The 26241-nt window shown below is 43.4% G+C and overlaps 1 protein-coding gene across 1 annotated transcript; it reads right to left on the reverse strand.

Moving 5' to 3' along the window:
• LOC124623150 (brachyurin-like) lies at positions 1–25912 on the reverse strand. The gene is made up of 7 exons (XM_047148944.1): positions 25826–25912; positions 24696–24789; positions 16954–17113; positions 14645–14823; positions 11249–11347; positions 11008–11165; positions 1–222 (listed from the first exon to the last, which is right to left on the reverse strand). Exons 1-7 carry the CDS (start codon positions 25892–25894, stop codon positions 49–51), a joined length of 933 nt encoding a protein of 310 aa, XP_047004900.1. The 5' UTR covers positions 25895–25912; the 3' UTR covers positions 1–48.
• Positions 25913–26241: the final 329 nt, after the last annotated feature.

Here is a 26241-nt window from a genome sequence, read left to right on the forward strand (position 1 = left end):
TTAACATGTAACTATCTTTCACGTTTTCCAGCAGAAAACAGATGAGTATCACTGCCTTAGAGTGATGCCGGTGTTGTTGGCTATCCACTGGAGGTGGGAGGTGACCCTGGCGTAGACGCTGGGGAAGTGACTCTCGCACGAGCTGATGCCGAAGGACACAGCACCCACCAGCGTGGGCTGCCCGTCTGCCTCCACCACCACGAGGGGTCCGCCGCTGTCTCCCTGCACAACACAAAACAAACACAACCTGTTTGAAAACTGGAGCAGCCGCACTCACAGTCAACACGCTGCATAGCGCACTTGTTGACTATTTTGCGATATGCCGGCTCATAGCAAGGCTATCTACACACTGGTTTTCTGCATGATATAGTGCGTGTGACTGTCTAGGTGGGTTCTTCGTGCCCATAAATACGAGAAGTACATTCTAGCTCGAAAAGCGTCGATTTTAAAGTAAATGCACTACTGTCCATTAAAATTGCTACACCGAGAAGAAATGCAGACGATAAACGGGTATTCATTGGAGAAATATATTATACTAGAACTGACATGTGATTCCATTTTCACGCAGTTTGGTGCATGGATGCTGAGAAATCAGTACCCAGAACAACCGCCTAATAACGTAAACTGCCTTGATACGCCTGGGCGTTGAGTGAAACAGAGCTTGGATGGCGTGTACAGCTACAGCTGCCCATTCAGCTTCAACACGATACCACAGTTCATCAAGAGTAATGACTGGCGTATTGTTGCTCGGCCACCAGACGTTTTCAATTGGTGAGAGATCTGGAGAATGTGCTGGCCAGTGCAGCAGTCGAACATTTTACGTATGCAGAAAGGCCCGTACAGAACCTGCAACATGCGGTCGTGCATTATCCTGCTGAAGTGTAGGGTTTCGCAGGGATCGAACGAAAGGTAGAGCCACGGGTCACACATCTGGAATGTAACATCCACTGTTCAAAGTGCCGTCAATGCGAACAAGAGGTGACCGAGACGTGTAACCAATGGCACCTCATACCATCACGCTGGGTGATAAGCCAGTGTGCCATTCGTGCACCCAGGTTCGTCGTTGAGTACACCATCGCAGGCGCTCCTGTCTGTGATGCAGCGTCAAGGGTAACCGTAGCCATGGTCTCCGAGCTGATAGTTCATGCTGCTGCAAACGTCGTCGAACTGTTCGTGCAGATGGTTGTTGTCTTGCAAACGTCCCCATCTGTTGACTCAGGGATCGAGGCGTGGCTGCACGACCTGTTACAGCCATGCGTCTAAGATGCCTGTCATCTTGACTGTTAGTGATACGAGGCCGTTGAGATCCAGCACGGCGTTCCGTATTACCATCCTGAACCGACCGATTCCATATTCTGCTAACAGTCATTGGATCTCGACCAACTCGAGCAGCAATGTCGCTACTCGATAATCCGAAATCGCGATAGGCTACGATCCGACCTTTATCAAAGTCGGAAACGTGATGGTACGCATTTCTCCTCCTTACACGAGGCATCACAACAACGTTTCACCAGGCAACGCCGGTCAACTGCTGTTTGTGTATGAGAAATCGGTTGGAAACTTTCCTCATGTCAACACGTTGTAGGTGTCGCCACCGGCGCCAACCTTGCGTGAATGCTCTGAAAAGCTAATCATTTGCATATCACAGCATGTTCTTTTTCTCGTTTAAATTTCGCATCTGTAGCACGTCATCTTCGTGGTGTAGCGATTTTAATGGGCAGTAGTGTACATGCAACAGAAACTCCCGTTTTATTTGAAATTTGGATAACTGGTGCTGTACCAGGCCAGAAGGGGAATGAAGAAACATACTAAAATGTTGGTGTATTAGACTGTAGATGTAGCATCCCGTGTATTCTTGTGTGGGTCAGCAGGCAATTGGGTCGTCTGGCTGTCTACTAGAGTAGCTTATCCTTGGATCGGAACTGGAAGGAATGTCTTAAGCAACTCTCCTCAATGAAGTGAGCCAGCCAGTAGGTTTATGAAGAACAATTGATTAGAGAGTGTCGCATGGACAACATGGCCAACAAACAAAGCATGCTGCTTCATGCCCTGAGGATGTCCTGATCTGTTTAGAATAGGCGCTTTGTGTTGTGGTACAGAAATGGGCACATTTGAAACAATATCGTTCTAGAGCATGGTGAAATAGTGGCTTGCTTGCTCCGCATTTGCGTAGTTTTCTTTGTGAAAGATCAGAATTACTTACGCGAGATAAATGGTTCAAATGGCTCTGAGCACTATGGGACTTAACATCTTAGGTCATCAGTCCCCTAGAACTTAGAACTACTTAAACCTAACTAACCTAAGGACATCACACACATCCATGCCCGAAGCAGGATTCGAACCTGCGACCGTAGCAGTCCCACGGTTCCGGACTGCAGCGCCTAGAACCGAGCGGCCAGCGCGGCCGGTACTTACGCGAGATTCTTCGCAATCATGTTTAAAGTGAGCAATATTAATTTTTTGATTGAGTTCACTGCTTTTTTGGAACTCGTGGGAGTCAATAACCAATTTCTATTCAGTTATCCTGACTTAAAAATTGCCGAACTGGTTTGCCGCGCGGTCTCGGGTGCCTTGTCACGATTCGCGCGGCTCCCCACGTCGGAGGTTCGAGTCCTACCTCGGGCATGGGTGTGTGTATTGTCCTTAGCGTAAGTTATTTTAAGTTAGGTTGCGTAGTGCTGAAGCCTAGGGACCAGAACTGAGCAGTATCGTCCCATAGAATCTCACCATTAATTTCCAAATTTTTCTGACTTGCAAGTTGATTATGTCATTACTTCCAACTCCTTAAATACGAGTAATATCATTTTTATTAGCTTTCGGTCGATACAGCCATATAAACGGTGGAAAGTCAGTTATAACAGTACGAACGTCAGGACAACACAACACCCAGTCCCCGAGCGAAAAAAAATCTCCGACCTAGCTGGGAATCAAACCCGGGACCCTTGAGTTAACAATCCACCGCATTCACCGCGGAGCTATCGAGGCAGACAAGTAATATCATGGGCGTTCATACGAATATAAGTGGATTTTCCCCCTTTTTTGTGCATGTATGACTATTTAAAGACACGTGGTCCGTTGAAGGGTACTTTTGTGTTACACCTGAGATTTTGTGTTCGTTTTTATAAAAGTATATTTTTACAGTTTTTATATAATCTGAGATTCTTGTTCCTCTGATTTTTATGCAAATCTTTACATGTGTTTACTTAAGAATTAAGTTCTCTAATGAACTACGTTTTGCTTTCCCTGTGTTTCAGGCAGAGAAGGAAAAAACTACGTTCATTAATTATCGTACTTGCTTACTTTTAAGTTAAATATCCAGCTAGTCACTTAAGGTGCAGTGGTTGCGGCGGTAGAGATTTCGGTATTTTGCTGTCACACTAGCTCAAATATTTTCTGTTTATTACGTGTTTTAGGGTACAGAGTGCATACACATTTGTAGCGTACGAGTCACACGTATAAGCTATAATTGAAAGATAGCCAATAGCAAGAGATCTGTTATACGGATTATAGTTTCAGTTTTGTCTCAGCTTAGCTTATTTTAAGCCCCCCTATGATTGAAAACCTGGGTCTTTGTCTTTTATTAAACCACAGACAAAAACAGTGATAGTCTTTGAAACTGTACTGTGTGCAGATGCGGTGACAGACAGGAAAAAGAAACATAAAGGGATGAGGAAAGCAGGAGATAGCCGAGCGGTCTAGGGCGCTGCAATCATGGACTGTGCGGCTGGTGCCGGAGGAGGTTCGAGTCCTCCCTCGGGCATGAGTGTGCGTGTTTGTCCTTAGGATAATTTAGGTTAAGTAGTGTGTAAACTTAGGGACTGATGACCTTAGCACTTAAGTCCCATAAGATTTCACACACATTTGAACATTTGAACAAAGCGGGAGATACTGGACAGAAGAAAAACAGCTGCAGTGTGTCGAGAGGGAAGCTATGACAAAGCTAACATATAAAGCTTCCATATCCTCTTTAATGCAGAACGCTTTCGAGTAGCACATCCGTTACCAAATAATATCTTCCAGACTAGTACGGAGGAAACAGTGCGAAGATCGGGTCACCTATCCGGTTCTACCGGCCCTCACTGTGTATGATGATCAAACAATCCAATGTTACACACATAATACGCAAGCACTTACGGCTAACTCGAGTTCTCTACAATTTTCACTATATGCACCGTGTTGCATGACTACACAGAAGAAAGATTCGCCATGACTAATGGCAGGAATACTTTTATTCTCTTTTACGTGCAAATATTGCACTTTCGGAAGGTATGAACGACATTTCCGTACAAGGCCTTATTTAGATTACTTCACAAATGTCTCACTGTGGTATCTTTGTGAGGGGTGAGCATATTTTTATGTTATAAGCAAAAATTTCTCTCAGATTTGGGAACACCAAAGCTTTTCTTCACGGTCCAATCTCACTAATGTGACTACCTGTCAAAAGCATGAATAACCACCTTTACAACGTGGACGTGCAGGAAGTGTGTCAGTGAGGTTCTGCAAGGTATCGATAGGAAGGTGGGCCGTACCGCCGCGCACCTTATGGTGATTTGCGAAGTATCTATGTAGATGTAGATGTACTGACTCCAGTGCCGTAGCAAGCTACGGTAGATTTCTCTGTTGAGGATCCATGGCGCAGATAGCCCGATCGACTTGGTCCCACAGATTCTAAATTGGGTTTAAGTCTGGGGAGTTTGGTGGCCTGCGGAGTACGGTTAAAACATCCTGGTGCTATTGAAGCCACGCTGGTACACTGCGAGTTGTGTGATACACTGCACTGTCTTGCTGGTAGAAGCCATCCTGCGGAGGAAAACAAACAGCATGTATAGACGGACATAGGCTCAAAGAATAGATGCCAATTGTGCCGATCCTTTGTGTCTTCCAGAATGGCGAGTTCAACCAGGTAATTCCACGAAAATATTTCCCAGATCATAAACATTCCTACTCCGGCCTAGACCCATCCGACGATTGATGCAGGGCCACACACGCCAACGGCCATCTGTCCGATGGAACATAAAACTTGATTAATCTTACGAGTGCGTCTCTGGCCACTCACTGGACATCCAGTTGCAGTACTGCCGCACAAATTCCAGCCTGAATGGATAGATCAGGCCCCAGCTGCGAAGGCCCATGCGCAGCAACATTAGCTAAACAGTAGTTGAAGGGGCACTGTAGGTCCATGTGGGTGATAAGTTGCTCAACAGTTGCATGTCTATTTGCTCATACACATCACCACAGCCGTCGTTCAGGCAAGTCAACTACGGTGCATGGTGCACAACAGTTGTCTCGGTGCTGGTTTTGGATAGCGTCATTTTGCCGTGCACTGTGTACTTTAACTACTAAGGTACACGAACAATTTACACCTTTAGCCGATTCGGAAATGCTTCCACCCTTGGCCCGAAATTAATGTTCATGCCCCTTTGCATGTTAGATAAATCGCTACGATTTCCGCATTACGATAACTACTGCTCTGTTTTTTGCGTCCCCCGCCCCCTCGACACGCTTTATATACACTCCACTGCCAGTGCTGCCACCTGGTGTCTGGGAATGCCTATTGCACATTGACGTTCGACATAGGCGTTATTCACATCAGTGTGACTGGACCTATACGCCAGCTGCTGTGGCCGAGCAGCTCTAGGCGCTTCCGTCCGGAACCGCGCTGCTGCTACTGTCTCAGGTTCGAATCCTGCCTCGGGCATGGATGTGTGTGACTTCCTTAGTTAGGTTTAAGTAGTTATAAGTCCAGGGGACTGATGACCTCAGATGCTAAGTCCCATAGTGCTTAGAGCCATTTGAACCATATTTTGGGCCGTATACAAACTTCGTATTATGCGACGGGGTCAGTACCCCTGGTCTAGGGGTAGCGTCTTTGATTCATAATCAAAACTTCTTCGGTCCCGGGTTCGATCCCCGCCACTGCCTAAATTTTGATAAATAATCAGCATTGGCGGCCGAAGAATTCCGGCATAAGAAGTCAGCCTCATTCTGCCCACGGACTTGTCAAAGACGGCGGAGGAGTGGACAGAGGTTCAGGGCACTCTCTTGTCCTAGGGGTGGGAAATTGCCCCTAAAGGCGGAAGAATCAGCAATGATCAACGACATGAGGATGCGGAAGGCGATGGAAAACACTGCATTAAAGACACGTAACGTGTAACCACAGGACATGTGGCCTGTATTTGAAGAAGTGTCATGATTATCTCTCCATTGGCAAAAGATTCCGGAATAGTCCCCCATTCAGATCTCCGGGAGGGGACTGCCAAGGGGGAGGTTACCATGAGAAAAAGATTGAATCATCAACGAAAGGATAACGTTTTACGAGTCGGGGCGTGGAATGCCAGAAGCTTGAACGTGGTAGGGAAACTAGAAAATCTGAAAAGGGAAATGCAAAGGCTCAATCTAGATATAGTAGGGATCAGTGAAGTGAAGTGGAAGGAATACAAGGATTTCTGGTCAGATGAATATCGGGTAATATCAACAGCAGCAGAAAATGGCATAACAGGTGCAGGATTCGTTATGAATAGGAAGGTAGGGCAGAGGGTGTGTTACTGTGAACAGTTCAATGACCGGGTTGTTCTAATCAGAATCGACAGCAGACCAACACCGACAAAGATAGTTCAGGTATACATGCCGACGTCGCAAGCTGAAGATGAACAGATAGAGAAAGTGTATGAGGGTATTGAAAGGGTAATGCAGTATGTAAAGGGGGACGAAAATCTAATAGTCATGGGCGACTGGAATGCAGTTGTAGGGGAAGGAGTAGAAGAAACGGTTACAGGAGAATATGGGCTTGGGACTAGGAATGAAAGAGGAGAAAGACTAATTGAGTTCTGTAACAAGTTTCAGCTAGTAATAGCGAATACCCTGTTCAAGAATCACAAGAGGAGGAGGTATACTTGGAAAAGGCCGGGAGATACGGGAAGATTTCAATTAGATTACATCATGGTCAGACAGAGATTCCGAAATCAGATACTGGATTGTAAGGCGTACCCAGGAGCAGATATAGACTCAGATCACAATATAGTAGTGATGAAGAGTAGGCTGAAGGTTAGGTTAGGTTAGTGTTGTTTAACGTCCCGTCGACAACGAAGTCATTAGAGACAGAGCGCAAGCTCGGGTTAGGCAAGGATGGGGAAGGAAATCGGCTGTGCCCTTTGAAAGGAACCATCCCGGCATTTGCCTGAAACGATTTCGAGAAATCACGGAAAACCTAAATCAGGATGGCTGGAGACGGGATTGAACCGTCGTCCTCCCGAATGTGAGTCCAGTGTGCTAACCACTGCGCCACCTCGCTCGGTGAAAAGTACGCTGAAGTTCAAGACATTAGTCAGGAAGAATCAATACGCAAAGAAGTGGGATACGGAAGTACTAAGGAATGGCGAGATACGTTTGAAGTTCTCTAACGCTGTAGATACAGCAATAAGGAATAGCGCAGTAGGCAGTACAGTTGAAGAGGAATGGACATCTCTAAAAAGGGCCATCACAGAAGTTGGGAAGGAAAACATAGGTACAAGGAAGGTAGCTGCGAAGAAACCATGGGTAACAGAAGAAATACTTCAGTTGATTGATGAAAGGACGAAGTACAAACATGTTCCGGGAAAATCAGGAATACAGAAATACAAGTCGCTGAGGAATGAAATAAATAGAAAGTGCAGGGAAGCTAAGACGAAATGGCTGCAGGAAAAATGTGAAGACATCGAAAAAGATATGATTGTCGGAAAGACAGACTCAGCATACAGGAAAGTCAAAACAACCTTTGGTGACATTAAAAGCAACGGTGGTAACATTAAGGGTGCAACGGGAATTCCGCTGTTAAATGCAGAGGAGAGAGCAGATAGGTGGAAAGAATACATTGAAAGCCTCTATGAGGGTGAAGATTTGTCTGATGTGATAGAAGAAGAAACAGGAGTCGACTTAGAAGAGATAGGGATCCAGTATTAGAATCGGAATTTAAAGGAGCTTTGGAGGACTTACGGTGAAATAAGGCAGAAGAGATAGATAACATTCCATCAGAATTTCTAAAATCATTGGGGGAAATGGCAACAAAACGACTATTCACGTTGGTTTGTAGAATATATGAGTCTGGCGACATACCATCTGACTTTCGGAAAAGCATCATCCACACAATTCCGAAGACGGCAAGAGCTGACAAGTGCGAGAATTATCGCACAATCAGCTTAACAGCTCATGCATCGAAGCTGCTTACAAGAATAATATACAGAAGAATGGAAAAGAAAATTGAGAATGCGCTAGATCAGTTCGGCTTTACGAAAAGTAAAGGGATGAGAGAGGCAATTCTGACGTTACGGCTAATAATGGAAGCAAGGCTAAAGAAAAATCAAGACACATTCATTGGATTTGTCGACCTGGAAATAGCGTTCGACAATATAAAATGGTGCAAGCTGTTCGAGATTTTGAAAAAAGTAGGGAGAGACGGGTCATATACAATATGTACAACAACCAAGAGGGAATAATAAGAGTGGACGATCAAGAACGAAGTGCGGGGTGTAAGACAAGGCTGTAGCCTTTCGCCCCTACTCTTCAATCTGTACATCGAGCAAGCAATGATGGAAATAAAAAGAAACGTTCAGGAGTGGAATTAAAATACAAGGTGAAAGGATATCAATGATACGATTCGCTGATGACATTGCTATCCTGAGTGAAAGTGAAGAAGAATTAAATGATCTGCTGAACAGAATGAACAGTCTAATGAGTACACAGTATGGTTTGAGAGTAAATCGGAGAAAGACGAAGGTAATGAGAAGTAGTAGAAATGAGAACAGGGAGAAACTTAACATTAGGATTGATGGTCACGAAGTCAATGAAGTTAAGGAATTGTGCTACCTAGGCAGTAAAATAACCAATGACGGACGGAGCAAGGAGGACATCAAAAGCAGACTCGCTATGGCAAAAAAGGCATTTCTGGCCAAGAGAAGTCTACTAATGTCAAATACCGGCCTTAATTTGAGGCCCTCAGCTCGTGGTCGTGTGGTAGCGTTCTCACTTCCCGCGCCTGTGTTCCCGGGTTCGATTCCCGGCGGGGTCAGGGATTTTCTCTGCCTCGTGATGGCTGGGTGTTGTGTGATGTCCTTAGGTTAGTTAGGTTTAAGTAGTTCTAAGTTCTAGGGGACTGATGACCATAAATGTCAAGTCCCATAGTGCTCAGAGCCATTTGAGCCATTTTTTCGTAATTTGAGGAAGAAATTTCTGAGGATGTACGTCTGGAGTACAGCTATTCTTTTAGCATCAGGAGTAACAGTAACATGAGCACATCATAGTTTAATAGAATCTAATCATACTCAAGCATTACAAGGACTTTTCTTTACAGTATTACTAGGACTATACTTTACTATACTTCAAGCATACGAATATTGAGAAGCACCTTTCACCATTGCAGACGCAGTTGATGGGTCAACATTCTTTTTTGCAACAGGTTCCATGGTCTACATGTAATTATTGGAACAATTTTCTTATCAGCATGCCTACTTCGACATTCAATAAGTCAATTCTCACCAAGACACCACTTTGGATTTGAAGCAGCAGCATGTTACTGACACTTTGTAGACGTAGTATGATTATTCCTATACATCTATATTTATTGATGAGGTAGATAACTGTTTTTCTAGTATAAATAGTACATTTGACTTCCAATCAGAAAGCTTGATATAAATCAAGAAAAACAATCTTGATTCTATCTACAAGAATTTTTATTAGATTTATTATCCCAATAATTGTTATAATCCTTGCAACAACATTATCAAAAAAATTAATTAATGACCGAGAAAGAAGATCACCATTCGAGTGTGGATTTGACCCAAAAAGATCAGCAGTGAATACCATTCTCACTACGATTCTTCTTAATTGCAGTAATTTTCTTAATTTTTGATGTAGAAATCGCATTAATCCTTCCAATTGTAATTATTTTTAAAACCTCAGACATTATAATCTGAACAGTATCAACAATATTTTTTATCACAGTATTATTAGGTGGACTATACCATGAATGAAATCAAGGAGCCTTACAATGAGCAGAATAAAGGGTTGTAGTTAACTATAACATTTGGGTTGCATTCAAAAAGTATTGATACAATCAATCAACCTTAAATAGAATAAGAAGCGAAATATTGCAGTCAGTTTCGACCTGGAAGATTGGTAAATAAAATACCCTTATTCTTATTAATTGAAGCAAAAAAGAGGCATATTACTGTTAATAATATGATTGAACTGTAAAGTTCCAATTAAGGAAATGTAAAGCCAATATGAAAGCTGCTAACTTTTAATATTAGCGGTTAAACTCCGTTAACATTTCTAAAATTTATATAGTTTAAATAAAACATTACATATTCACTGTAAAAATAATATATCTATATTTATAAATACCTAAAAGTAAAAAATTCTTCCTTAACATCTTCAGTGTCACGCTCTAATTATAAGCTATTTAAGTAAACGAAAAATAATATCACCAAAATAAATATTCAAAAAATAAAAGTTAAAAGATAAATCTTAAATTTAGAATCATATCAACCCTGTATAGAACCAATTAAATAAATAAAGAAATCCACGATATGATAGTGAAACATGGACTGTGGGAAAACCGGAACAGAAGAGAATAGAAGCATTTGAGATGTGGTGCTATAGACGAATGTTAAAAATTTGGTGGGCTGATAAGGTAAGGAATGAGGAGGTTCTACGCAGAATCGGAGAGGAAAGGAATATGTGGAAAACACTGATAAGGAGAAGGGACAGGATGATAGGACATCTGCTAAGACATGAGGGAATGACTTCCATGGTACTAGAGGGAGCTATAGAGGGTAAAAACTGTAGAGGAAGACAGAGATTGGAATACGTCAAGCAAATAATTGAGGACGTAGGTTGCAAGTGCTACTCTGAGATGAAGAGGTTAGCACAGGAAAGGAATTCGTGGCGGGCCGCATCAAACCAGTCAGTAGACTGATGACCAAAAAAATAAGTTATGTGACGCATTAGAGTTTGCTGGAAATAGCTACTCACGTCGCAAGGGCTGGCGTACTCCGATTCACTGGGACTGATGGTACAGATCTGGTTGGTCTGCACGCCGTACAGCAGTGTCAGGTAGTACACCTGGCACACTGGAAGTGACGTCACTTTCGTTTGTGCCGTCTTCAGCACGGGGCTCATATAGTCGATGGCTGCAAAGACGGGAGGAAAGGTAATACGAAAATCAACATTGTGTTGCAGCTATTGGCAAGATTAGCTTACTCTGTATACTTACAGTCATTGTATTTGCCCCATCCGCTGACAGTAGCAGTCTCTTCTTCGAAAGTTAGGGTACTCTGACTGATACTTGGCAAACGGACTGTCTTGATTTTTTCTGCAATGAGAGAAGGTTATGAGCACACTTGACACAAGATCTTCCAATGCGTGTTAAGCAGTGGGTAGTATATAATACAGAAACATAATAGAAATGTAGTATATTTGCATGAGCGATCAAAACATGTTAGAGGAGGACTTGAAGTTGCGAAACTGCGGCGTCGTTCGTCAGAAGACAAAGTAGGAGAAATGTGAACGGTCAGTGATGTGGAGGAGAGAGCAGACGCAGATCAGTAAAGGTATCTGTGTGGGAATGGCAGACACATTCACATTCACCAACAACGGAGATCGACTTCAATATCGCCGGCCGCTGCGACCGAGCGGTTCTAGGCGCCTCAGTTTGGAACCGTGCTGCTGCTACGGTCGCAGGTTCGAATCCTGCCTCGTGCTTGTATGTGTGTGATGACCTCAAATGTTAAGTCCCATAGTGCTTAGAGCCATTTGAACCATTTTATGAAAAGCCTCTATCGGCTGCGATCACGCTTCTCTCTCCGTATGGTGATAACATACCCACTGGAGGAAAAATTAATCACCCTCAGGACAGATCTCGCTGATGCAGCGTAGCATCACTTCTAGCCTTGACAACAATCTTAGTTCGGAGAGGAAGAGTGGCTGTGAAACGTATGCCATATCTAGCTGAAGACACTCATAGACGCATGGATTCTGTAGGCTACCAAAATTCGAAGATGTCGGTTGTGACGTTTCATCCGCTTTTCCAGTTAAGCTCAGACATTTCCTATGGGATCAAAACAGATCGTTTACCAGCCTGGTGCATGAGTATTCGCCAAAGTAGGAATACACTCTAAGACAAACACGACGCTCCACGAAGGAGTTATATAAATTGGTAACAAATTGATATTTGTGCTTGGATCGACGGAAAATGCAAAACTCTAAACTTTGTCGGCGTTCGGATAAATGTCTGACGCTGCAGCGCAACTTCACCGCGCATCTGGCAAGAACAGTAAACAGTGGCCAGTTCTATACCAGGGCATAAATTCTTTGAAAACTTCATTCCGTGTACTCAGTTGGACAGTAACTATGCCTGGCAGACAGGTGCGTGAACAATATACATAGATGCCGGTATCTGAGAGAGGACGTGTAGCTGGGCTCAAAGAAGCCGGTTGGAGTAAGCGGCAAATCTCTCGACATTTTAATAGGAACAGTGCAACTATTCGACGATGTTGGCAGGAATGGGTGAACCACGCCGGATCATAGCGTCAAGAAGCAAGCTGTGGACCTAGAGAGAAGACAGGACGTGAAGACCGAGAAATCGTCATTACCATCGATCCGACGTGCAATTGGTGCTACAGTGACCACAAGGACCATTAATAGGCGGCTGACAGAAACGGAGCTGAGTTCACGGGGCCCCTAGCTCCGACTACCATTGGCCTATGTACACTAAGAAGCCCGTTCGCATCGTGTCGGGAATGGCTGGTATCTCATAGACTGGAGTAGAAATGTCTTCAGTGATCACTCCAGCTTCGAAATTAGGTTTCGATGATGAGCGGAGACGTACACAGGCAGCGGTGGAATACCAATCCGATCCTCGCCCGCCGTAAGGCCTGACAACCTCGAGTGATGGTCTGGGGTGCCATTTCATTTAATAGCTAGACCCTTGTGGTTCTCATACGCGGACACAACAGCTCAGCGGTTCATCCACCATATTCTACACCCCGTTTTGTTGCCCTACATTGCAAGCCCCCCTCATGGGCTTACATTTCAGCGAAATAATGTCCACCCCCATAGGCGAGAATTTCTATTGCTTGTCTTCGTGCTCGCTAAGCCCTGCCTTGGCGAACAAGGTCGCCCAATTCAGACCATTTGGAGCATTATGGGCAGGTTCCTCTAATCAGATGGAGACTTTGACGATCCAACTCACCATTTGGACGGAAGACAGACTTTGGAACGACATCCCTATAATTCCTTCGTGGTGCATTTTTTTGTGTGTTTCGTTTTTTGAGTGTATATCCACGAAATCTTGCGAAAATGTCTGTCGCCATCTTGGAAGACGATGGTGTCCACAGCACACTCTTCATGGAGATGGAAGATGTGTCAGAAAGGACAACACTTGATCAACGGGAGTGTGGAAATAAACATATTGGTTCATATTCACGGTAGCAGGTCCAAGTAGTGGCATAAAATAAATAAATAAAATCCCCAATACACCACAGAATCGCATCAGGCCCTCGTAACAGAGCCAGTTAAATGTCTCAGAGTTCTGTCAGTTCACCCGTTCCGGAAATCGAGAATCTCGTTGAGATTTGTCTGTTAACGACATTAATACTCAGAATATAACGGTCCCGGGGATGCCAGGACTTTCGAGAACGTTTTAATTTCATGCTTGAAGTTGGATAACAAATGAAAGAGAAATACTTTTTTCTTGTAATATAATTATAAGTTAACAATTTTCTGATTCTTCTCATCTACTTATATTGTAAAAATTTGCTTCTTACATAATTTCGTGATTCTACGTCCACGGGAAGTACCCTATATGTTTTAATGAGTGAGTTTCCAAGTATCAATATATCTGACATAACTGGCCGTATGTTTTGATTTAATTGACTTAGAAGCTTAAGGGCTATACGCCACCAAAGGACCATAGACTTCAGTAAAAGGCATAAATTTCAGAATGACTCGTCTATCCATTTCTGATAAAAAAGGGATTTTAACACACGGAGGAACGAACAGACATTCGGACAGGGAATACGAGATCTTTTTTCGTGTGATATAATTACAAATTTCAGATTTTTCTCCTTTACTTGTGCTGTGAAACCTTTCTCTTTGCAAAATTTAATTATTCTAGACCAGCGGGAAGTATTCAATAGCTTTTGATGAAGGAGTTTGTATCGAAATATGTGACATAAATCGCAGTATCTTTTGGCTGCACGGCGTACAAGCTTACATTTACTACACAGCCAAGGGAATATAAACCTTAGTAAGTGACATAAATTTCTACTTGATACGCCGACCCATTCGTGAGAAAAAGTGTCTTTAACACACGGACAGACATAACAGACAGACGGACAATGAATTGCCCATAAAGGGTAACGTTTCTACCGACTGAGGCACACAATCCTATAAAGTTAATTTTCTAGCGGATACCGGCACCGGAAATGAAAACTTAAAATGTGAACTGCAAACATCTCAGAAGCTTCTTGCGGAGTTTAAGTATGTTTCTAGCGCAGGCCGTATTGGAGAGAGGTGATGAGATTGTGTAGAAAAAAAATTGTGTTCTTTCCTGCGAGTCGCTTAGAGTTTCGTTGATTTCGGATACGCGCCGCTGGTGGTACCATCTTACCTGAGAGAGGAACTGGTTCCGAGAGCTTGAGGAGGGCGATGTCGTTCATTTTCTTCCTGGCGACGTACTGGGGGTGGACAATTGCGGCACTGGAGTCCATTGTCCTCGTAACGTGGTTCACACCATCCGACGCTTCGAAGACGCGGTATCCACCCAGGATGACTGTAAACTCAGTAACGCTGAAAAGATATTTCCCGTGTACTCATTAGTGTGTGCGTCATGTCATGAGAGAGTACCGAGGCTCTTTTGCCCCGTTTACTCTGTCAGTGAGGACGTTAATTTAGGAACGCACACTTTACTCTTCCAGCAAGGGGTCCCGTCATTGCCTGTCTTGATGCCTTGTACATTTTGCGTCCTGTATAATATTCTGATGGAGATAACTGTTTTTTGTAATTTTGAACAATAATTATTGTGTTACAAACACTCGGAAAAGGAAGATAAAGAGTTAGACCAAAAGCATACATGTAGTGTATAAACTGGCGAAATGCATCAGGCCAGTTATGCTCACAATGTTCCACGTTGGAACAAATCTTGTTTGACGGTATAGGAAAAGAAGGGTAATATGCAATGTGTACAAAACGAAAGAGGAAACAATAATGCTGGAGAACCAAGAACTAAGTGCTAAGATTAAAAAGGATGTAAGACAACGAGTCTTTCGCCCCTACTGTTCAAACTGTGTATCGAAGAGGCAGTGACGGAATAAAGGAAAAGTTCAAGAGCAGAGTTAAAATTCAAGGTGAAAGGACGTCACTGATTGCTACTATTCTCAGTAAAAGCGAAGAAGAATTACAAGAACTCTTGAATGAAATGAACAGTATAACGGGGACAGAATGTGGATTGAGAGTAAATGGAAAAGACGAAAGTAATGAGAAGTATCAGAAGTGAGAACAGCAAGAAATTTATCAAAATTTGTGGTGCGCGAAGTAGATGAAATTAAGGAACTATGAAACCAAGGCAGCAAAATAACCCATGATGGACGGAGCAAAGAGAACATATAAAGCCGACTAGCACTGGCAAAGAGGGTATCCCTGGCCAATAGAAGTCTATTAATATCAAACGCCTAATTTTCAGGAAAAAATTTCTGAGAATGTACGTCTGGAGTGCAGAATTGTACAGCACTGAAACACGTTCTGTGAGAAAAATGAAGGAAAAGAGAATCGTAAGAATGGAAATATGGTGCTACAAAATAATGGTGAAAAGTAGGTGGAGTGATAAGATGATAAGATGGAAGGAATGAGGAAGTTGTCCGGAGAATCAGCGAGGAAAGGAATATATGGAAAACACTAACAAGAACAAGAAATATGATGGTAGGACATCTGTTAAGACAGCAGGGAATAATTTTCATAGTACTAGAAGGAGCTGTAGAGGGTAAAAACAGTGGAGGCAAACAGAGATTCGAATTTGTAAATAATTGAGGACGTATGTTGCAATTGCTAGTATGAGATGAAGAGGTTGGCACAGGAGAGGAATTCGAGATGGGCTCCATCAAAGTGTGAAATATTGATTATTCAAAATTACTCAAAAAAAGGAAAGAAACAGTTTGATGGACATAGTTCTTCAAAGAACAGAAAAATTAAAATCTTGGGTCGCGAACTTCTCCTTCAGTAGCTTCTGCATGGTATCTGATGGACGCGATCCGTGGTTTCTTGCAATCCCAGCAGTATGCGAGAAAAAAAATCTTCCTGGCGGATTATAACTGTGTGACGGGCCGAGACTCGAACTCGGAACCTTTGCTTTTCGCGGGCAATTCCTTTACAAACTGAGTTATCCACGCATTACTCGCGACCTCTGCTCACAGATTTACTGGTGGAAGTAAAGCTGTGAGGACGTGTCCTGAGTTGTGCTCTGGCATCTCAGTTGTTAGCACCCTTCCTCGCGAAAAGTATAGGTCCCGAGTTGGAGTCTCGGTCCGGCACACAGTTTTAATCTGTCAGGAAGTTTCATATCATAGCACACACAGATGCAGAGGGAAAAATTCATTTTGGAAGAGGAAAATACTTTGTTGTCAAAGGCAAAAGCTTTCAGAAATTAGTGTTAAAGAATGAGGTCGCTTGTGTGTATAACACATTTGCCTCTTAGTTAAAAGCCGTAATGGGAACGCTGTAGATCGGAAGTTGGCAACCTCAATTTTGTAATAGGAGAAATAACGTGATGGAATGAATAAATAAGTATTTTGACGTTTGTTAGGAGCAGGAATAATGTCAAAAAGAGTACAATATAATGAGGACGCAGACTAAGTGGATTAGAAGAAGTGTGGCTGCGAGCTGAGGAGCAGTTAGAGCACTGAGGGAGTTGTTAAAGGTACTCACTTGACGGTGCAGTGCGCAGCTGTAAGGACGAAGCTGGGCGCGATGAGCGAACCGCCGCAGAAATAGTCCAGGCCGTCGATGGTGAGGTAGATAGCCGCCTGGTACGGTACCGATCCCTCAGCGGCTTCGGAGCCGCCCACTACTCGGGGACTGCCCGTGTCTGGTGACAGATGTTCCATGTATGTCGGTAAGGAATTCGAATTTACCTGCGTACTCTGAATCAGTTTGTTATAAGAAATTACTAAGAATCTTAACTAATGAACCGAAACATTATCACTGCTTATCACCGCGAGATAAAATATTACCAGGTGTCGTTGCAGGCACATGGAGCAATAAGGAAAGTACACTGCCTGACAAAGAAAGTGGAGCAGTAATAAGACATAATCGGATGTCGATTGTACACTAACGGCGGGATTGTCATTCTCTGTGACGGAACGGCCGCTACAGTGCATTAGTGTTGTTCATGTTTACTGCTGTAACCAAGCCTGCTAGGATGTATAAGCACGTGAACAGCGCCAGATATTGACTGCCACGGAAATCAACGTAATCGTGTGAGACAGCATTATCAGCACCTGACAGACCTTAAAAGAGCTCTCATTTGTGGTCTCAATTTGGCCGACTGGTAGAGCCGTGCAACATCTAGATTTGTGGCGTATCCGGTGACACAGTGGCCTGATATTCATGGCAACGTGAGGGCAGGCATACTCGCCATCAAGGTTCGGGTCAATCTCGTCCTGCAACCAGAAGGGAATGTCGCCGTATTATACACCAGACACATCGTAATCCCTTCACATGTAGACCTGGCAACGAAGAATAAGTAATGAACTCCATGCAGTAGCATCTGACATCACGTAACATTAGCCAGAGACTAGCTGCAACTGGACTATAGAGTTACCATCCCATGCGTTGGATCCTGTTAACTCCACAGTACAGACGGCAGCTTTTGGAGTGATCCCGAGACCAGAAAGCATGGACTGCTAATTTACGGCGTCCCATCGTGTTCTACGATGAATCTTGGTTTTCCTCTACACCAGATGACCATTGGTCGAACGTGGTGACGACGTGGAGACAGCTCCCCTTATTCCAATATTTTGGAGATGCGTGGCAATGTTGTTCTTGGCTTCTTGGCATAGGGTGCGATCGGGTATGATTTCAGGTCTTGGTTGTTAATGACTGAGTGACCTCTGATGACACAGTGGTACATCACGGACTTCTTGTGTCTTCATACGTTACCTCTTTTGCGACCGTATCATGGTGCTATTTTTCAACAGGACAACGCTCGTCTACACACGACACGTCTCTCTACGAACCATCTGTGTGACACTGAAGCATTCCTGTGGCCAGTAAGATCTCCAAATCCGTCCCCGGTGGACTGTGTGTGGGACCAGTTCAGACGTCAATTCCGTTACACTTCCAGTGTCAAGGATATCAAGGACCTGTTAAAACAGCTGTGTGCCATGTTGCTTCAGGGGAAGATACAACGGCTCTTTAATACTCTTTCCAACAGAATCAGTGTGTGGATCCTTTCCAGAAGCGCCACCACGTTATACTGATAAGTGAGCTAATACTGCCTAGTTCATTCTAATTTGACTCATTTCGTAATAAATGAAATAACATCGCATGCTCTGTCAAGTCGTGATGTTTCGTTTCGTATCCTTCTACCCTTTTGTGAGCTTCGCTTTTCTGTCAGTTAATGTTTTAAGAGGAGCAGAGGTGAATGTGGAACCATTCTAGCAATGATACGGGGAAATCGACTAACATGAGCGACTTTGTCATAAGGAGTACTGTTATTTGGACTGACTCTCTGAGAAGAGGCGAAGCTGCCCGGCTGTTCGCCTGCTACTGTCACAACCATCGATGGAAAGTGGTTGATGGATTATGAAGCCACAAGGGGTTGGACGACCGCAACTCATTGCAGAACGAGAAGATCAGAGATTCGTCCACTCTGTAACGTAGGAAAGCGGGAGTCTGTGGCAAATCTCATGTGAGGGTACAATGGTGGGGCAGGTAAAATGTTTGAGAGCATATCGTTCAGCACACATGGGTACTTCGTGGGACTCTTCAGCAAACGACACTTAGTGTTCCCAAGTCTACCGAACGACATCGTCAATCACGATTGCAGTGCAAGAGGGATCCTGAAGACTGGGCTGTAGATCAAAGGAAACGATGAGTTACGTTTATTGTTACACCAGGATACTAAGTACGTGAGGTAATACGCAGTAGAGTTACGAACAGGAGGATGAGATTCTAGATATTTTCATTCTGGAGCATTGAGCCTCTAATCTCGCAATCCAAAATTAGCTGTTCCGGGGTTTCTCTGTGTCACATGCGTGTACTATGCCAATTGTTTCTTTGCACTCTTCACAGCTGATTTCCGCCTCATCGTTCTCTACCCAGCATCAACTCCATCAGTTGTGACCTCGTGGTCGATGGGTTGGTAACCATCATATTCCGTCCATCTTACAATGAGGATCCTCCTAAGCATTAGAGGCAAGTTAACGCTACGCATGTAATTCCGTAAACAACAGTGGAATGCATTTCTGTTTTTGGTAAACATGTTTTATGATAGTATCCTTCATATTTCGTTACAAAAGATAACTTTATCATCAGCAGCAAATAAAAAGGCATGTCTGACACCAAGTACAATTTTGAACTGTGGACTAGCCTCACTGCTAGAAACTGCCATCATTTTGCAATTTACAGCTCTTGTAACATATTTGATGGTGACTGCGCACGGTTAACTAATGACTGAAATAGCACGTGTTTGGATTGACTGCTACCCAGAATTCTTATTAGCTCTACATTCTTTAGACTGTCTGCTTGTAGGTTAATAAAACTTCCTCTTTACCGACGGACATTGCAAACAAGACATTTTTTTCCGCATCGTTGTGATATAAAGATATCATAATGATGTCCGTAAGGTAAGACGTTTGAGTGTCTTTCATCCACCCCATTCTGTAAAGATTCTTACAACGACAATACGCACCGTGAATCACTGCATAAAGCAAACTGCGACGCAAATGTGGAGATGACAGATTAACACCGCTTTGGAATCACTATATTTAGTGCTTTTTTCTCTACTATGATGTCTCCATAGCAGCTGTGAAGTCTGGGCATAATTTGTTTCATTTATCGCCCTTGTTGCTTCGGTTCCTCAGTGTAGCGGACATCGTCAGCAGACGTCGTACGCTCATACGTGGCTAGTCTCCATTGTTATTCCCGTGTCGCGTTCGCACTTAACTAAACATAAAGGTTTGTCAGACACTATGAAAAGACCAGCTATCGGGTGCAGCAACGCTAAAATTCCACAGTGGCGAAGAAGATTTAAAATTTCGGTATTTTCTCGAGCTACTTAAGTGAAATTTCAGGACAGCTTCGGTCACATTCCGCCATAATCGGCACTTGCGTTCCGCGTCTCAAGACCTCACCTCCATTGTGACGTTAAACTCTAATCTGCCGTCCTTTTAAGCTTGAAGAAGTCCGGAACATTCATCTACGTTGCAACCCACATCTACATCTTTGTTTATACTCTGCAAATCAACTTACGGTATGTGGCGGGGTCTAGCTGTTAACCATGACACACACCCCAACCCTCATTTCCTGTTCCAGTCACGAATGGTATGCAATATGAGCCGTGTGATGTCGGATCTATCTAATTATGCCTTCACAGCTTTTCCGATATATGCGTGTCGAGGAGAGAAACAATTGGTTCATTCTGCTAGGAACGTACACTCTCGGAGTTTTAAAAGTGAAGCACAACAGAATGCGCAACGCCTCTCTTGTACCATCTACTTCTCAAGTTCGACGAGCATCTTCGTGAAGCTTTCACATTTCCAAAAAGAACCCTTGACGAAACGAGCTACTCTTCCCTAGAACTGCTCTATTTCTTCTATCAATTCTACATGGCTTGTATGCTACCTCCTTCTTGGGTGGTTTACAAATCCTGAGAATTCTTCCACTGAATTTCAGTCTGCGATGTCCCTTTCCTGCTGATAGTTCTACGTCGTAGTTTCATTTTAAATCTCGCTTGTTTGTCAATCGTACATTCATATAAAGACGGGGCTTTGTGTCTCTTTATGCACAGTGGATTAAGTTTGTTAATGCTGAGAAACAAGTGTCGATAGCTTCATCATGCGTCGATCCTCTGCCGGTTTCCCTACATTTCACTACATATTTCTAGCGTTGTGATTTTCTGTATACGACAACATCATCAGCGAACAGCCCCACGGTCTTTCCGACATTATATGCTGCGTCGTACATATAAGGGCTAATGAAAGGATAACGAGATAGATGGAAAAATGTTCAAATGTGTTTAAATTCCTATGGGACCAAACTGCTTAGGTAAATGGAAATGAGTGTTTGGCGTCATTGGCCGGGAGGCCCGTAGCAGGACAGGTCTGGCCGCCTTGGTGCAGGTCTTATTACATTCGACGCCACATTGGACGATCTGCGCGCCGGATGGGGCTGAAATGTTGATGAAGACAGCACAACACCCAGTCCCTGAGCGAGAAAATCCAAGACCCAGCCGGGAATCGAACCTGGGCCCGTAGGACGAAAATCCGTCACGCTGACCACTTTTTTATTTTTTTAATAGTTCGTTGTGTTTGGTCTGGGCGGACGTCACAAGACATCCGTTCAAGTTGATCGTTGATTCATTGACTCAGTTTTTTTATCGCAGGGAACACGCAGCCCGCTGACTGAACACGCTGAGCTACCGTGCCGCCAATTGGTGCTGCGGCCGCAGATAGATGGAAAACAAGTAAATAAACTGTTTATTATTTCAAAAGCAATCGCCATATTGTCAATACATTTATACTGCTGTGAGACAAGACGGTCAATGGCTTCATGAAAAAAAAAAGAAAAAAAAGAATGTTCCCGATTGCCCAAGGAACGATGGCTGTGCCATGGAGAGCATCTCTTCGTCCGAAGCAAATGCCTTTCTTCATGGCTGCAATAACACGGAAATCACATGGGGAGAGATCAGTACAGCATGGTAGATGTCTAAGGACTCCTATCGAAACTTCTGCTGCACAGTCGAAACAACATGCCAACAAAACGCCTGCCAACTTGTAGCACAGATTCTTTCGACTACGCTGCTGAAATTTTGCTGGGAACCCTAACACATCTGCCATACAGCTCCGATCTCTGCCCATGCGACTTCCGTATTTTTCGAGTCCTGAACAAAAATATTCATGGACGCCGAATCGCTTCGGACGAAGAGGCGCACATCTTGGTACAGTCATGTAGGCGGTGGCAAAAATTTTTCTCATGAAGCCATAGGCCATCTTGTGCCCCAGGGCGATTAATGTGGCTAGTAGTTATGGAGATTTTTTCCACTAGTCCCGTTTCATTTGACCACCCTTACATAATTATACTGAACTGACCGACCCGTGCTGACTGCTCCAGCAATATAGCAGCGCTGCTCACTAGCTGCTGGAGTACCAGCGCTGCTCACGCGCTAGTGGAGAACCGGTTATTCTTTCTGTTTCACTGCCTCTGTTGATGTTGTTGTTGTTGTGGTCTTCAGTCCTGAGACTGGTTTGATGCAGCTCTCCATGCTGCTCTATCCTGTGCAAGCTTCTTCATCTCCCAGTACCTACTGCAACCTACATACTTCTGAATCTGCTTAGTGTATTCATCTCTTGGTCTCCCTCTACGATTTTTACTCTCCACGCTGCCCTCCAATGCTAAATTTGTGATCCCTTGATGCCTCAGAACATGTCCTACCAGCCGATCCCTTCTTCTAGTCAAGTTGTGCCACAAACTTCTCTTCTCCCCAATCCTATTCAATACCTCCTCATTAGTTACGTGATCTACCCACCTTATCTTCAGCAGTCTTCTGTAGCACCACATTTCGAAAGCTTCTATTCTCTTCTTGTCCAAACTGGTTATCATCCATGTTTCACTTCCATACATGGCTACACTCCATACAAATACTTTCAGAAATGACTTCCTGACACTTAAATCTATACTCGATGTTAACAAATTTCTCTTCTTCAGAAACGCTTTCCTTGCCATTGCCAGTCTACATTTTATGTCCTCTCTACTTCGACCATCATCAGTTATTTTGCTCCCTAAATAGCAAAACTCCTTTACTACTTTAAGTGTCTCATTTCCTAATCTAATCCCCTCAGCATCACACGATTTAATTTGACTACATTCCATTATCCTCGTTTTGCTTTTGTTGATGTTCATCTTATATCCTCCTTTCAAGACACTGTCCATTCCGTTCAACTGTTCTTCCAAGTCCATTGCTGTCTCTAACAGAATTACAATGTCATCGGCGAACCTCAAAGTTTTTACTTCTTCTCCATGAATTTTAATACCTACTCCGAATTTTTCTTTTGTTTCCTTTACTGCTTGCTCAATATACAGATTGAATAACATCGGGGAGAGGCTACAACCCTGTCTCACTCCCTTCCCAACCACTGCTTCCCTTTCATGCCCCTCGACTCTTGTAACTGCCATCTGGTTTCTGTACAAATTGTAAATAGCCTTTCGCTCCCTGTATTTTACCCCTTCCACCTTCAGAATTTGAAAGAGAGTATTACAGTTAACGGTGTCAAAAGCTTTCTCTAAGTCTACAAATGCTAGAAACGTAGGTTTGCCTTTTCTTAATCTTTCTTCTAAGATAAGTCGTAAGGTTAGTATTGCCTCACGTGTTCCAACATTTCTACGGAATCCAAACTGATCTTCCCCGAGGTCCGCTTCTAGCAGTTTTTCCATTCGTCTGTAAAGAATTCGCGTTAGTATTTTGCAGCTGTGACTTATTAAACTGATAGTTCGGTAATTTTCACATCTGTCAACACCTGCTTTCTTTGGGATTGGAATTATTATATTCTTCTTGAAGTCTGTGGGTATTTCGCCTGTCTCATACATCTTGCTCATACATCTCTGTTGATATGTATATATAAAACAAATATCACACTACACCAACAGGGAAACACTGTCGAACGAGCGTTTAACATTCCGCTTTACAGCTAAATTTGTGTCTAATGGGAAACAAATCGAAGCTTTCCATCGACATTGGGCATGGCATGAAAGACGTGATGAGGAGCATTTTTTTCGGGAGTCTCTATGTACACATTGCTAAAACGAAGTTGCACATATATTCAGAAACATCGGGGAAAATACGCCTCACGACTCTTAGGAGGTAGACCAAGACATATATATTTTCGTTCAAATGATTCTGAGCACTATGGGACTTAACAGATGAGGTCATCAGTCCCCTAGAACGTAGAACTACCTAAAACTGCTTAACCTAAGGACATCACACACATCCATGCCCGAAGCAGGATTCGAACCTGCGACAGTAGCAGTCGCGCAGTTCCGGACTGAAGCGCCTAGAACCGCTCTCCCAGCGCGGCCGGCTACATACATATTTTGACCATTAGTGTATCTATAAAAGTCCCTTGATATTCTGTGTTTATCGTTACGTTTTCTGGTTGCAGCCTGCTATTTTGTAGGAATATACTGAATCGATTTGTCGGTTTGAGGATGTTAGTGTACCTGTTTTATACTAGAACTGTTTAATAACTCATAGGTAACTATGAAAGTATAACAGTTTGTGCGGTTATGACTCAGACATTATGAATATCTTCATGAGCCATTATTTGATACTGACGTCTACAATACATATGAGTATATACGTTGTCCTAATTCACAGCGTGTAGTACACGCTGATCAAACGATAATAGAAAGTGACAGCTCATTCAGATACAGCGGAGACATTGTCTACTCACCTCTGCTGATACCCGGCAGGTTAATGATGGGCGCAATGTCTGGGTACAGGACAGAGACAGGCCGCGCTCTCTCTATGTCCACTCCGCGACCCATCTGCAATAAAAGTGAACGACACTTCAGCAGTCGCTGCACACTGCAGAATTAGCTTACCTGGAGTGCACTGCCGTGCCATGCCATTTAATAGCATAATATTTAGTATTAATTCTTTAGTATATTAGTAATATTACAAGAAGAAGAAAGAAACTTTTTCGAAATAATCTGGTCTCACTGTACATATTACATTTCAAGAGAAGTGCCCGACATATAAATAAATGCCAGTTTATACCAAAGAACTGGATCGTCAGTGAAATTTTTTAGAGTCAGGAAATATCAGCAGACACTGTTTTTATGAAATAAATATGAGGATTTTCTCTGCATCGCAATGACTAGGTGTTGTGTGATGTCCTTAGGTTAGTTAGGTTTAAGTAGTTCTAAGTTCTAGGGGACTGATGACCATAGATGTTAAGTCCCATAGTGCTCAGAGCCATTTGAACCGTTTTGAAACAAATAATGTCGCACAGATTTTTCACTAAGGCATTCTTTGACACGTTAATTGTGTTCTGTGTTCTAAGTTGGCTAAGGCAAGGAGAAAGTACGAGTTCTATAATTGTGTGGCTGGAGAAGTGGGAGTCAAGAAGAAAGTTTTGCACTGAAGTAAGACAAATGACTATGGGAAAACATAGAAAATGAAAATATATGAAAATAAAAAAAGCAGTATAGAAAATGAAATGAAATACATCCGGATGTGATACTAGAAGAAAATGTTACGAATTATGTGAACAAATAAAAGTGCGAATAGACAAGACTGTAGAAAAAATAGCGAGGTGAAGCGTTTTTGTGTAATAAAGGAATAGTTAATACAATGTGCGCTAATGCGTCCCTGAATCAGGGATGTATACAGTCTGCAAAGTTTAGATTTATATGGAGACACAAAGGTTAGATTTTATGTTACCGTGAAAGAAATGTGCAGGAGCTACACACACCAAAGGAGTTGAGCACAAAATAGAGTAAGGTGGAGGGCGGTATGTGTAACTCAGTTTAAGTCCGGCAGGGACAATGGCTGCGCTGATGGCGGGGAGCTAGTGTTTACCTGTGCAGAAGCGACAAGCATCAGGGCGAGCTGCAGTGCAGTCCGCGACAATATGTAGAGGCTGTCCATTGTGACGGCTGCAGTGAAGGCAGTGTTGCTAGTAACTAGTGAGAGCAGCCTTCCTGTTTTATATGGCCACACACGGCTGATGTAACCGCGGCTGTCCCCGTGTTCGCCGCGCGTGATTTCCCGTGATTTACGACGGGGGCAGCGGATCGACCTATCGCAGAGCACGTCACCCAGATACCCACGGCTGCGCTACGTCTCCTCAGCCTTCTCACTCATTGTCCGGCCGTTGCTTGGAGAGTGGTGACCTCTTCAGCTGTGAGCACGTGCACTTGAGACCACGAAACCGTCGTCTCGACCTCTTCTGAGGATTCCCGTCTCTATAAGAGGCGTTTCCATTTTGTTATGGG

The sequence above is a fragment of the Schistocerca americana genome, chromosome 1 (assembly GCF_021461395.2).
Source record: "Schistocerca americana isolate TAMUIC-IGC-003095 chromosome 1, iqSchAmer2.1, whole genome shotgun sequence".
Taxonomy (NCBI): domain Eukaryota; kingdom Metazoa; phylum Arthropoda; class Insecta; order Orthoptera; family Acrididae; genus Schistocerca; species Schistocerca americana.

What these genes read in the sequence shown, in the direction of transcription:
- LOC124623150 (XM_047148944.1), bottom strand. Translation starts at nt 25,894, where the DNA reads ATGGACAGCCTCTACATATTGTCGCGGACTGCACTGCAGCTCGCCCTG. An exon ending in CCTGCCGGGTATCAGCAGAG is followed by an intron (nt 17,114 to 24,695) that starts GTGAGTAGACAA and finishes ATCTGTCACCAG; the next exon opens with ACACGGGCAGTCCCCGAGTA. An exon ending in AGTACGCCAGCCCTTGCGAC is followed by an intron (nt 223 to 11,007) that starts GTGAGTAGCTAT and finishes TGTGTTGTGCAG; the next exon opens with GGAGACAGCGGCGGACCCCT.